The 13660-nt window shown below is 44.5% G+C and overlaps 1 protein-coding gene across 1 annotated transcript in view; it reads right to left on the bottom strand.

Moving 5' to 3' along the window:
* LOC115200399 (NMDA receptor synaptonuclear signaling and neuronal migration factor-like) overlaps positions 1–13660 on the bottom strand; it is a 58893-nt gene that overhangs the window by 19926 nt on the left and 25307 nt on the right. The window contains exons 6-8 of the mRNA XM_029763443.1: positions 11572–11649; positions 2895–2959; positions 1669–1758 (exon numbers count right to left, since the gene is read on the bottom strand). Of these exons, the coding sequence (XP_029619303.1) occupies positions 1669–1758; positions 2895–2959; positions 11572–11649 (233 nt within the window). The remainder of the gene's footprint in view (positions 1–1668; positions 1759–2894; positions 2960–11571; positions 11650–13660) is intronic.

Consider the following 13660-nt stretch of genomic DNA (forward strand, 5'->3'; position numbering starts at 1 on the left):
ACCCAACAAACTGGATGCAGTCTATCATAGAGCTTGGAACAGACAATCATAGAGCTTGGAACAGACAAACACAGAGCTTGGAACAGACAATCACAGAACTTGGAACAGATAACCACAGAGCTTGGAACAGACAACCACAGAGCTTAGAACAGACAACCACAGAGCTTGGAACAGACAACCACAGAGCTTGGAACAGACAACCACAGAGCTTGGAACAGACAATCACAGAACTTGGAACAGACAACCACAGAACTTGGAACAGATAACCACAGAGCTTGGAACAGATAATCACAGAGCTTGGAACAGACAACCACAGAGCTTGGAACAGACAAACACAGAGCTTGGAACAGACAATCACAGAACTTGGAACAGACAACCACAGAACTTGGAACAGACAATCACGAGCTTGGAATAGACAACCACAGAGCTTGGAACAGATAACCAAAGAGCTTTAAACAGACAATCACAGAGCTTGGAACAGACAACCACAGAGCTTGGAACAGACAACCACAGAGCTTAGAACAGACAACCACAGAGCTTGGAACAGACAACCACAGAGCTTGGAACAGACAATCACAGAACTTGGAACAGACAACCACAGAACTTGAAACAGATAACCACAGAGCTTGGAACAGATAATCACAGAGCTTGGAACAGACAACCACAGAGCTTGGAACAGACAAACACAGAGCTTGGAACAGACAATCACAGAACTTGGAACAGACAACCACAGAACTTGGAACAGACAATCACGAGCTTGGAATAGACAACCACAGAGCTTGGAACAGATAACCACAGAGCTTTAAACAGACAACCACAGAGCTTGGAACAGACAACCACAGAGCTTGGAACAGACAACCACAGAGCTTGGAACAGACAACCACAGAGCTTGGAACAGACAACCACAGAGCTTGGAACAGATAACCACAGAGCTTGGAACAGATAACCACAGAGCTTGGAACAGACAACCACAGAGCTTGGAACAGATAACCACAGAGCTTGGAACAGACAATCACAGAGCTTGGAACAGACAACCACAGAACTTGGAACAGATAACCACAGAGCTTGGAACAGACAACCACAGAGCTTGGAACAGACAACCACAGAGCTTGGAACAGATAACCACAGAGCTTGGAACAGACAACCACAGAGCTTGGAACAGACAACCACAGAGCTTGGAACAGACAATCACAGAGCTTCAAACATACAAGCACATATTCAGACAGACCCAGGACATATACATAGGACAACAGAGACGTACAGTATGGGCGTAAAGAATGGACAGAAACGGTAGAGCGTCACAGTCTGATGTGAAGAGGACGAGGACAAATACAGTCATGTTCAAACTGTCTGTAGAGGAGAGCTTCTTTCAATGATCACAGATAGAAAATGTGTGTGTGTGTGTGTGTGTGTGTGTGTGTGTGTGTGTGTGTGTGTGTGTGTGTGTGTGTGTGTGTGTGTGTGTGTGTGTGTGTGTGTTTGTGTGTGTGTGTGTACAGGTATGTAGTGAAGATACAAGCTTTTTCATGTTTGTGCCTGAAAATAATAGTTACAAAAATAATGTACATGCTCATGTCGAGTATGCTTGAGTGAAGGTGTGTTCGCGTATGTGTCATTGCATGTCAGCTTGCATGAGTGAGTGTGTGTATAGTGTTTGTGTGGACTCACTGTCTCTGGAGCCATGAAAAGAGTCAGGCTTCATGGGGATGGGGTCACTCCAGGAGCGGTTGAAACTCTTGGCTCGGCGGTCAGCATATGCTGATGAAGGAGTGGAGGAGAATGACAATGAGTGGAGGATGACGAGCGGGATCACATTTACACTTTCCCTAAGCAACCCCATACACACACACACACACGCGCGAGCCCTAAAAACACACATCTATATTCTCCTGAAGTGTACACTCGTTCACTATTTCCACAAATCTAAAGCATTGGATTGATGGAGGCCAGAGGGAGTTTTCACCATACTTTCAAATCAGTGAATAAAAGGGAGCAGTGATAATTGGGACATAACCACTTAACACAGACGCCAAAACACACTTCCCAAATGTACAACACATGCCGTTTCATTTAAATCAGCGCCCCTGTTTGGATGAAAACAGTTTAGTTGTATTCCTCTTACCGAGTCATCATAACAATATAGTGGCACTGAGTGGGTGAACATCTGGTGTTCCAGCTCACAGCTGGGGCTGGCGTATCCAAACCACCCAGTCACTTAACGCCTGCTAATGAGGTCCATTCCTCTACCAGCTTCTGCTAACAAGACATCCTACTGTAAAACCCCTGCTAATATAATCCATTCCTCTACCAGCTTCTGCTAACAAGACATCCTACTGTAAAACCCCTGCTAATATAATCCATTCCTCTACCAGCTTCTGCTAACAAGACATCCTACTGTAAAACCACAACTTGAAAGCTTTTATGCCATACAATTAATTATCTTGACTCTTGGACCACTTTGAGGAGACCGGGAGTTCTGATCTCCTCACATATTTTATTATTTCCCAGACAGGTTTAAATGGTAATGGAAACTAGATGTACTTCCTAAAGTGTTTCCATTCCCCTTTAAATGTAGAGGGCACCGAATCTAGAGGGGAGAATATGTGGAAAGTGGTGGGTGAGGTGGAATTCGATGTGTTTAGGAGACTTCACTACTAAAGCTGCACCACGCCCCCTGCACTCGACCACTTTCAAAGACATGTGTACGTTCCTCTCACTGCAGCTTGAACTAGATAATATGGAGCCATACCAAATGTATTTCTAAATGCATACATGTACCTTTAATCTACCATACTGTCCATTCTATCCAGCATATGTACTGTATAGGCTACATGCATTTAGCACAAGCACACTAATGAAGTCCACATAATAATAAGCTACAACGCCACACTCACTGGGGAACTCACTCTGAGCCTTCATTCTGCGGCTGCCCACCATTCTCAGGTGCTTCCGGAAGTTTCTGTTGTAGAAAAGAAAAGAGGAGAGGAGAGGAAAGGGAGGGAGGGAGGGAGAAAAATGGATGAAAGAGGGAAAGAGGGAACGAGTGAGAAGAGGGAGGAGAGAGAAGGAGGAGAGAGGGTTTCAGCATACAGGGAAAGCCACAGACACAGAGGGTGAAAGGCAGAAGAAGATGAACAGTTTAGTAACTTATCTGGACAGGAAAGTGAAACAGCTTTTCAATCAATGCCTGGTCATGGACTGCAGGATCGAGTGTTTGAAGTTATTCAGTCATATCTGACTCAGTTCAGACTCTCTAATGACCTGATTCAACTGCATCAGAAGAGATTAACTCGTTTACAAAGGTTGGTCGGTCTGACTCATCCAAAAACTCCTCCGAAAAAAAGATCTAAAACATTGTGGAACTGTGAGAAAACTATCCAAGCTTGTGAAACATGTTTCTGTCTGTGATTCAGCCGTCATCCACTGACAAGCTCTTGAAAGAAATAATAAACATGTCAAGTTAGTCACACAGAAAGTGTTCTCAATGTAGAACACTGTAGAGAAGATTTAGTAATGAGTTGAGATAACCTTGTTACCTGAGCCTGGTTCATTGCCTCCTCATAACCATGAGAAAAACAAATGTTTTATCTCTTTAGTAGAGAGACAGTTAATAAAGGCCTTTTTCCTGAAAAACATTCGATGATATGGCTTAAGGTGCAACTCATGTATGCTAAACCTCCTCTCTTTCTGTCACGTCCTGACCAGAAAAGGGGTTATTTGTTATTGTAGTTTGGTCAGGACGTGGCAGGGGGGTGTTTGTTTAGAGTGTTCCGGGGTTTTTGGGTTATGTTCTAGGTTAGTGTATTTCTATGTTAGATCTAGGTTGTTTAGTTCTATGTTTAGTTTATTGGGATTGGCCTTCAATTGGAGGCAGCTGTTCCTCGTTGCCTCTGATTGAAGGTCCTATGTATAGGGGTGTGTTTGTAATGGGAATTGTGGGTAGTTGTCTCCTTGTTTAGTGTTTGTGCACCTGACAGGACTGTTAGTGTCGTTCGTTCGTTCGTTCGTTCGTTCGTTCGTTCGTTCGTTCGTTGTTGTTAACGTTTTGGTTTTCCCTTCTTTCTGCCATTAAAAAAAGAAGATGAGTATACATATTCCCGCTGCGTTTTGGTCTGATCATTACGACACCCGTTACAGAACTACCCACCACCAAAGGACCAAGCAGCGGAGGAAGGAGCAGCAGGTGGACTACAAGAAGTCATGGACTTGGGAGGAGATCCTAGCTGGAAAAGGACCATGGAGGAAGACTGGAGAGGACCGGGAACGCTATGCAGGTACATGGGGATTGGAGCACTGGGGAGAAGGATGGACATGGGCGGATGAACGAAGATTTTGGGAGGACAAATGAAGGAAGCTGGAGGAGACTGAGAGTCAGCCCCAATAATTTTTTTGGGGGGGCACACGGACAGATCGGCGGCGCCGAGGATGGAACCAGAGCCAGTCGGGGTGAAATTGGAGGTGAGCGAAGCAGAGACAGTAAAGGAGTTGATGGGAAAATTAGAGGAGAAAGCTATGAGAGAGCTGCTGTGTTGGTGTTTTAGGCACGACATTCGCCCTATGGAGCGTGTCCTCAAATTGATGTCACCTGAGTCAGCTCTCCATACTTGTCCTGAGGTGCGTGCTAGCCGTCTGGTGAAGACAGTCCCAGTCCTACGCACCAGGCCTCCAGTGCGTCAGCCCAGTCCAGTACGTCCTGTTCCCGCTCCTCGCACTAGCCTTGGGGTGCGTGTCTCCAGTCTGGTACTTCCAGTATCAGCGCCACGCACCAGGCCTCCAGTGCGTCAGCCCAGTCCAGCTCGTCCTGCTCCTCGCACTAGCCCTGTGGTGCTTGTCCCTAGTCTGGCGCTTCCTAAGCCAGCCCCACGCATCAGCCCTTCAGTGCGCAGTCCCCGTCCAGAGCTTCCGGCGACAGTGCCCCGTCCAGAGCTTCCGGCGACAGTGCCCCGTCCAGAGCTTCCGGCGACAGTGCCCCGTCCAGAGCTTCCGGCGACAGTGCCCCGTCCAGAGCTTCCGGCGACAGTGCCCCGTCCAGAGCGTCCGGCGACAGTGCCCCGTCCAGAGCGTCCGGCGACAGTGCCCCGTCCAGAGCTTCCGGCGACAGTGCCCCGTCCAGAGCGTCCGGCGACAGTGCCTCGTCCAGAGTGTCCGGCCCACAGTCCGGAGCCGAGAGAGGCGGCCCACAGTCCGGAGCCGAGAGAGGCGGCCCACAGTCCGGAGCCGAGAGAGACGGCCCACAGCCCGAGGTCTCCAGCGACACGCATCAGCCCGAGGTCTCCAGCGACGCGCATCAGCCCGAGGTCTCCAGCGACGCGCATCAGCCCGAGGTCTCCAGCGACACGCATCAGCCCGAGGTCTCCAGCGATGCATCTTAACCCTGAGCCTTCAGCGGGGGTGGACAGGTTAGGTTGGGGACTTAGGCCGGAGCCTGATCTACCTCCATAAAAGGTGGGTTGGGGGGGGGTGTAGCACAAGAACCGTCGGTGACGGTGGCCACCCTCCCTTCCCTCCCTTTAGTTGGGGATTTATTTTTGTTTGTTTAGAAAGTATTGGATTAAGTTTTGTTTTAGGTGCCTCCGGGGTCTGCACCTTTGGGGGGGGTACTGTCCCGTCCTGACCAGAAAAGTGGTTATTTGTTATTGTAGTTTGGTCAGGACGTGGAGTGTTTCGGGGTTTGTTGGGCTATGTGTTATGTAGAGGGGTGTTTGTTTAGAGTGTTCCGGGTTTTTGGGTTATGTTCTAGGTTAGTGTATTTCTATGTTAGATCTAGGTTTAGTTCTATGTTTAGTTTATTGGGATTGGCCTTCAATTGGAGGCAGCTGTTCCTCGTTGCCTCTGATTGAAGGTCCTATGTATAGGGGTGTGTTTGTAATGGGAATTGTGGGTAGTTGTCTCCTTGTTTAGTGTTTGTGCACCTGACAGGACTATTAGTGTCGTTAGTTTGTTTTTGTATACGTGTTTGTTTTGGTTTTCCCTTTCTGCCATTAAAAAAAGATGAGTATACATATTCCCGCTGCTTTTTGGTCTGATCATTACGACACCCGTTACACTTTCTATCCCTCTCTCTCTGACTTAGAAGTTGAAATTAGACTTTGACTTAGAAGTTTAATACTGCCCTCCCTCCCTCTCATCCCTCATTACTCCTCCTCTTTTCCACCCACTTCATCCCTTATTCCCTTGTCTCTCGCTCTACAAAGCTGGGTGTCTGGCATCATGCATCCATGGTTACGATTCATGTTGTGGATCAAACAGAGTCATTATGTATGCTTGCGTGTGTGTGCGCACGTGCAAGTTATTGTCTTCAGTTTACCCACAAACACTGCATGCCTTAAAGGATGAAAAGAGGGAAAGACAGGAAGTAGAGAGGGAAAAAGATAAGGGGAAACAGAGGAAAGAAACAGCCCGAAGTGGAACACAGTGGAAGAATTGAAACAAGCCTAAAACAGTGTTTATCATAATTCATGAATGCTTGTTTGACTCATGGTGCTATTGTGCATGCATATGTGAGACACGTTTAGCACCGTTGTCACTTGTCCCTGTTTTAGTGGACTATCTCAAAGTTATTTGTTACCACGTGTTTTCCAGCATGCATTACTGAACCTCTCTACTGTTGTAGTGGGGTCATTCTTGAATTGCAGTGATCCATGCTGTCCCTTGACTTGCAGAGGGGTAGTGACGTTGGGTATATATATAGATATCTACACTACATGACCAAAAGTATTTTGACTTCTTTGTTTTTATTGATCTACAAAATATATTACGTACTTTGACTTTCTAGCATTCAAAATAAATGCACTATATATACAAAGTATGTGGACACCCTATAAAATTAGCGGGTGTCCACATACTTTGTATATATATATATAGTGCATTTATTATTTTCAATGCTAGAAAGTTAAAGTACGTAATATATTTTGTAGATCAATAAAAACAAAGAAGGCTATTAAAATACCTTTTTTACTAGTTTAATGTGTATCCCTCAGTTTTATGTCAGTGGTGTTATCATTTTGAAAATCACTGATTACTAAGATATACAAGGACCTTGAGAATTCTCTCCAGTAGCAAACTATTATTAGTTTATTTACCTAATCACACTCTATGTCACAAATTTGAGGATTCCATTGCTAATTTGGTGTGTCTCAGTGGAGGCTGCTGAGGGGAGGACGGCTTATAATGGCTTCAATGGAGTGGTATCAACCACATGGAAACCACGTGTTTGATATGTTTGATACCATTCCATTGACTAGACTTTATTATGAGCCGTCCTCCCCTCAGCAGCCTCCACTGGTGTGTCTAAATCCAAAGTGTCAAAATGAAAGGATTGACGACCTTAGATTTTAGCATTTGTAGCCTCCATTTGAGAAAATGTAACAAAATCTTGGTGATACCATCAGTAGCTAGGTTTCCATCCAATTGGCGACAGAGTTCCATGTGAATATTCAAAAATACACAAAAACAATATGTGCATTTCCCCACCAGAGAATCGTTTCCATCAAATTGACTTGTTGCAGATAAACGTCTGTGCGTAAATATGTAGTGCACATAAATACATTTTGCGGTTATATTCCCCTGTACCGAATAAAAAAAAGACAAGTTAAATGGGTTTCCATCGCATTTTCAATTCTACTGATGGTTTTCTCACAAAGGTTTGCTTTATATAGTGAGTGTTCCCACTCTGGTATTGACATGTGCGCTCTAGTCAACAGCTCACAGATACTGTATATGCATGCTGTTGACTAGAGCACACATATAGCCTACATGATGAGATTGTTATGGACAAAAGAGCAAGGTTATTTTTATTTGTCAAACGGCAACCACGCATTGATGATCAAGTCACCAGAATAAAACCCTCAATATTTATTGTAAAGGAGCATCAAGCTCATCACCTTGCACCTACACCACCCTGATAAATTCATAATTATTTATTTAATCTGTAGCCTAATAAACTGCATACTTTCTAAACGAGTCGTAGTGAAAGGACCACACAACATGTCATCGTGTGACTCTAAATTTAGTTCGATATGAGGGATATTATGTCAATATTTGAGCAAAAAAGCGTTTCCACTGACATTTCTCGCATAATTAAATTTCCGGACACACACAGATCCCACCTTGTCTAGAGTATTTTGTTTTGACATTTGGAAAGTTCACAGGAACATTTTCTGTTTCCATCAGGCCTGTCATTTTTATCTGACGTGTACTTTAGGCACATAAAAAGGTTGGATGGAAACCTGCTTACTGGTGTTACTACTCCTACTGGTGGCACAATGTTATCAAATGGTAAATGTGCATTAAAGTCATTAAGCTATCATATATACTGAACGAAATATAAAGTGTTGGTCCCATGTTTCATGAGCTGAAATAAAAAGATCACAGAAATAAAAATGTTATACATGAAAAGCTTATTTCTCTCAAATTGTGTGCACAAATTTGTTTACATCCCTGTTAGTGAGCATTTCTCCTTCGCCAAGATAATCCATCCACCTGACAGGTGTGGCATATCAAGAAGCTGATTAAACATCATGATCATTACACAGGTGCACCGTGTGCTGGGGACAATAAAAGGCCACTCTAAAATGTGCAGTTTTGTCACACAACACAATGCCACAGATGTCTCAAGTAGTTTTGAGGGAGTGTGCAATTGGCATGCTGACTGCAGGAATGTCCACCAGAGCTATTGCCAGAGAATTTGTTAATTTCTCTACCATAAGCCACCTCCAACGTCGTTTTACAGAATTTGGCAGTACGTCCAAACAGCATCACAACCGCAGACCAAGTGTAACCACGCCAGCCCAGGACCTCCATATCCGGCTTCTTCACCTGTGGGATCATCTGAGAACAGCTACCCAGACAGCTGATGAAACTTTGGGTTTGCACAACCGAAGAATTTCTGCACAAACTGTCAGAAACTGTCTCAGGGAAGCTCATCTGCGTGCTAATCGTCCTCACCAGGGTCTTGAACAGTCTGTAACCAACTTTGATCGGAAAATGCTCACCTTCAATTGCCATTGGAACACTGGAGAAGTGTGCTCTTCACGGATGAATCCCGGTTTCAACTGTACCGGGCAGGTGGCAGACAGCGTGTATGGCGTCGTGAGGGAGAGCGGTTTGCTGATGTCAACATTGTGAACAGAGTGGTGGTGGGGTTATGGTATGGGCAGGCATAAGCTACGGAAAAGGAACACAATTGCACTTTATCAATGGAAATTTGAATGCACAGAGATACCGTGATGAGATCTTGAGGCCCACTGTCATGCCATTCATCTGCCGCCATCACCTCATGTTTCAGCATGATAATGCATGGTCCCATGTCTCAAGGATCGGTACACAATTCCTGGAAGCTGAAAATGTTCCATTTCTTCCATGGCCTGCATACTCACCATACTCCAATTCCTGCTAATATCCCGCAAATTCACACAGCCATTGAAGAGGAGTGGGACAACATTCCACAGGCCACAATCAACAGCCTGATCAACTGCGATTTAGAGGGTGGTCACACCAGATACTAAATACTAACTTGTTTTCTTAACTTTACCTTTTTTCAAAGGTATCTGTGACCAACAGATGCATATCTGTATAGTCATGTATATCCATAGATTAAGGCCTAGTGAATTTATTTCAATTGACTGATTTCCTTATATGAACTGTAACTCAGTAAAATCTTAAGACATTTTTGCATGTTTCATTTATATTTTCTGTTCACTGTAAATTGATTTAGAATGGGAAGATGTACCCAAATAAAAAAAATAAAAAAATGCCATGCCCAAATGCCACCGTAATTGAAGAACGACCCAGTGTGAATATCCTAATTAGCTAACCATGTTGGAAAAAGCATACCTCATGCTGTGCATTCTGTGTCCAATTTATAATGGTTATTCATTTCCCAAACTATTTCACTGAGACTGTTGCCCAACAGCTTGCATTTGCATGCCAAAGGTAATTTGTGTTTTCTAGACAGCTGGGTTTCAAATGAAATATTGTCAAGGTCTCTTACACAAATCAACTGGATGCCTGTGATGGCACGATGTTCTGCCTGAAATGACTCCCGAATGACTCAGAGAGAGAAACAGAGAGAGAGTTCTCTGTGTGCTATAAAGAACAGATCATGTGTGTTGGTGCTGACTGATATTATCCTTCAGATCTAGATTAGTGAGGAAGGTTCCGGTGTGCATGTGTGTGTGTGTGTGTTACTCTTCTTCGTCCTATCGCCCCCCCATCCATACTTTTTCCTTTCATCTAAATATAATAAATCTAACCAAATCGATACAATCAAGCACCCATCTTATACACATGAGAACCCTGATGCACTGAATACACTGAAAACATACTGTACCCTTCATGCTGTAAGGACATAGCTACACTGTGAAACATCGATGCATACAGTCACAGCCAAACAACACTATCCAGGAGAAAAGTGAGCTACACTCCAGTCTAGATGAACACAGTCACACCTCAATGTGCACTGCAGCAGCTCAATGTTTAAAACAGTCACACCAACACCTGCACCATGAAAAATGGCAAACGTTGATTCATCGCCTATTGTTGCACAGCCAATGGGACTGCGGACTGAAAAGTAGAACAATTTAGCAAATGGCTACATTTGACCAAAAACTTCTAGGTCGTGAACAAAAGTAGCACACTACATAGGGAATCGGGTGCCATTTGGGACAGCTGTACCGCTGTAGATGGGACCAGGAGCTGGGTTGGAGTTAGTGAGACTGACACTGTGCTACAATAGCCTTCCTCCTTTTTCCACCAGCCCATCCATGTCCAGACAGCAATCACAGCAAACCAGACACTCACACTCACCAAATTACTATTGACTTCTAGAGTCAATTGTCTGGCCCTTTTTGGTGACAGGCAAAGGTTTCCCTGATTTTTCAAAACCTTTCTTTATACAACATCAAAATACATCAGAAAATGATCTCCAATAATATTTTGGTCAGGGTAGATTTTGTAACTTTAACATGGCCACCTGTCAGCATGCTCCTTTGGAACATTTGGAAAATGTGTAATTTGACGGTATTGTGAAAATTCCATAATCTGAAAAAGTTCAAAGTTATATGATTTTACATGTCTCTGAGCTCACATGCTCGAAATTGTACTGTTGAGAATGCAATCAGAACTCCATTTCACGTTTTACATTTGATCGATCTATTCCAGTCAGGAAATATACCAGGCCTGGGATTTTAAAGTAGTTTTCACAAAGTGTTGTATCATAAAGATCCTTAGAACAGTGAGAGGCTATTGAGACAAGGTTGGTCATTAGAGTTGGTCTGACGGGCTGTGTGTGTGTGCCTGTGTGTGTGTGTGTGTGTGTGTGTGTGTGTGTGTGTGTGTGTGTGTGTGTGTGTGTGTGTGTGTGTGTGTGTGTGTGTGTGTGTGTGTGTGTGTGTGTGTATGAGGGTGTGTCTGAGGGGGGGACACAACAACAATGCTAGAAGGAACAGTGTGTGTGTCTGTCTCTGTTTACACGTGTCTGTGTCTCTGTGCAGGGGTTGCTGGAGCGTGGAGGGGACAACACTACAGCACTACGTACAGGTGCAGGACAGTCAGGTCAGACATGGACCGTACCTCTCAGTCTCGGTTATTGGAGCGGTTGCCTCTTGTTCCCTTTTCCTCCTCTTTCTCTCAGCAATGCCCCGGAATGCCCTGCTGGGATGTCACAGTGTTAACGGGGTCAGAGGTGAGGGACTGGGGGTGTGAGTGCAGGGTTATAGAGCGTTAGTGAGACGGGATCCACGTCACAGAGGGTTAGCCACTACAGTGTTGCAACAGGTCAGCAGAACAGATTAAGTATTGTACACCACACACAGACATGGTGCACACTGCAAACTGACACACTGCAGACTGACACACACTGCAGACTGACACACTGACACACTGCAAACTGACACACTGCAAACTGACACACACTGCAGACTGACACACTGACACACTGCAAACTGACACACTAGAAACTGACACACACTGCAGACTGACACACACTGCAGACTGACACACACTGCAGACTGACACACACTGCAGACTGACACACACTGCAAACTGACACACACTGCAGACTGACACACACTGCAAACTGACACACACTGCAGCCTGACACACACTGCAGACTGACACACTGCAAACTGACACACTGGAAACTGACACACACTGTAGACTGACACACTGCAGACTGACACACACTGCAGACTGACACACTGACACACTGCAAACTGACACACTGCAAACTGACACACACTGCAGACTGACACACTGACACACTGCAAACTGACACACTAGAAACTGACACACACAGCGGACTGACACACACTGCAGACTGACACACACTGCAGACTGACACACACTGCAGACTGACACACACTGCAAACTGACACACACTGCAGACTGACACACACTGCAAACTGACACACACTGCAGCCTGACACACACTGCAGACTGACACACTGCAAACTGACACACTGGAAACTGACACACACTGCAGACTGACACACTGCAGACTGACACACTGCAGACTGACACACACGGCAGACTGACACACACTGCAGACTGACACACTGCAAACATACACACACTGCAAACATACACACACTGCAAACTGACACACACAATGATACTACCAAGCCACCAATCAGAGACCAAGAGGAGCTGAGCTTAGACAGAAACAGGGCCACAAAGGTAAAGTACACAGGAAACTATCCATTGTGCATGTGAGTGTTTGAGTGATTGAGTGATTGAGTGTGTGGGTGTTTCCCTCTGAAATGGATATATGCTGTGACAGGGTGCCAAAAGAAGTAACCATCATGTCTGACAGCATTTATCAGAGTCCTATCCATGTCCTACGCACTAGGCTCAAACATTGTCAGTCAGACAGATGATGAGAGCTGTGTGTGTGTGTGTGTGTGTGCGCGTGTGTGTGTGTGTGTGTGTGTGTGTGTGTGTGTGTGTGTGTGTGTGTGTGTGTGTGTGTGTGTGTGTGTGTGTGTGTGTGTGTGTATAAACTAGACTGTTGTATGCTGTGGTATAAAATAATAATCACTATCAAGACGATACAATAGATTACTTTACAACCAGGTCTAAACCAGATCTATGAATACTGACCAACTCCCATGACATAATTCACAAAATTCACTCTCTATTCACTCTCTGTGCGTCCCAAATGACACTCTACTCCATTTGTATGGAGGTAGTGCACTATAAAGGGAATAGGGTGCCATTTGTGATGAAGCCTCTTCTTCTATCTACACAGGGACCACTAAAATGATTAGTGGTATAATTACTTCATCTTGGAACTACCTACAATGTGGACTTTTCATTATACCTACTGTATGTATAATACAATATTGCATAACTAGAGTACATTACTGTAGGCAATTCTCTGTTCCTTTTGAAAGGTCGTCCTTTTGTTGCACTGAATGAACTCAGATAGAAGAGAATGATGTGTGTGTGTGTGTGTGTGTGTGTGTGTGTGTGTGTGTGTGTGTGTGTGTGTATGTGTGTACACAGTATATATATATATATATATATATATATATATACTGTGTACACACATACACATAATATATACATATATACATATACATATATATATATATATATATATATATGTATAGAGAGAGAGAGAGAGAGAGAGGTATGACCCTGGCTGTGTCTGGTACAGAGG

The sequence above is a fragment of the Salmo trutta genome, chromosome 9, assembly GCF_901001165.1.
Source record: "Salmo trutta chromosome 9, fSalTru1.1, whole genome shotgun sequence".
Lineage (NCBI taxonomy): Eukaryota > Metazoa > Chordata > Actinopteri > Salmoniformes > Salmonidae > Salmo > Salmo trutta.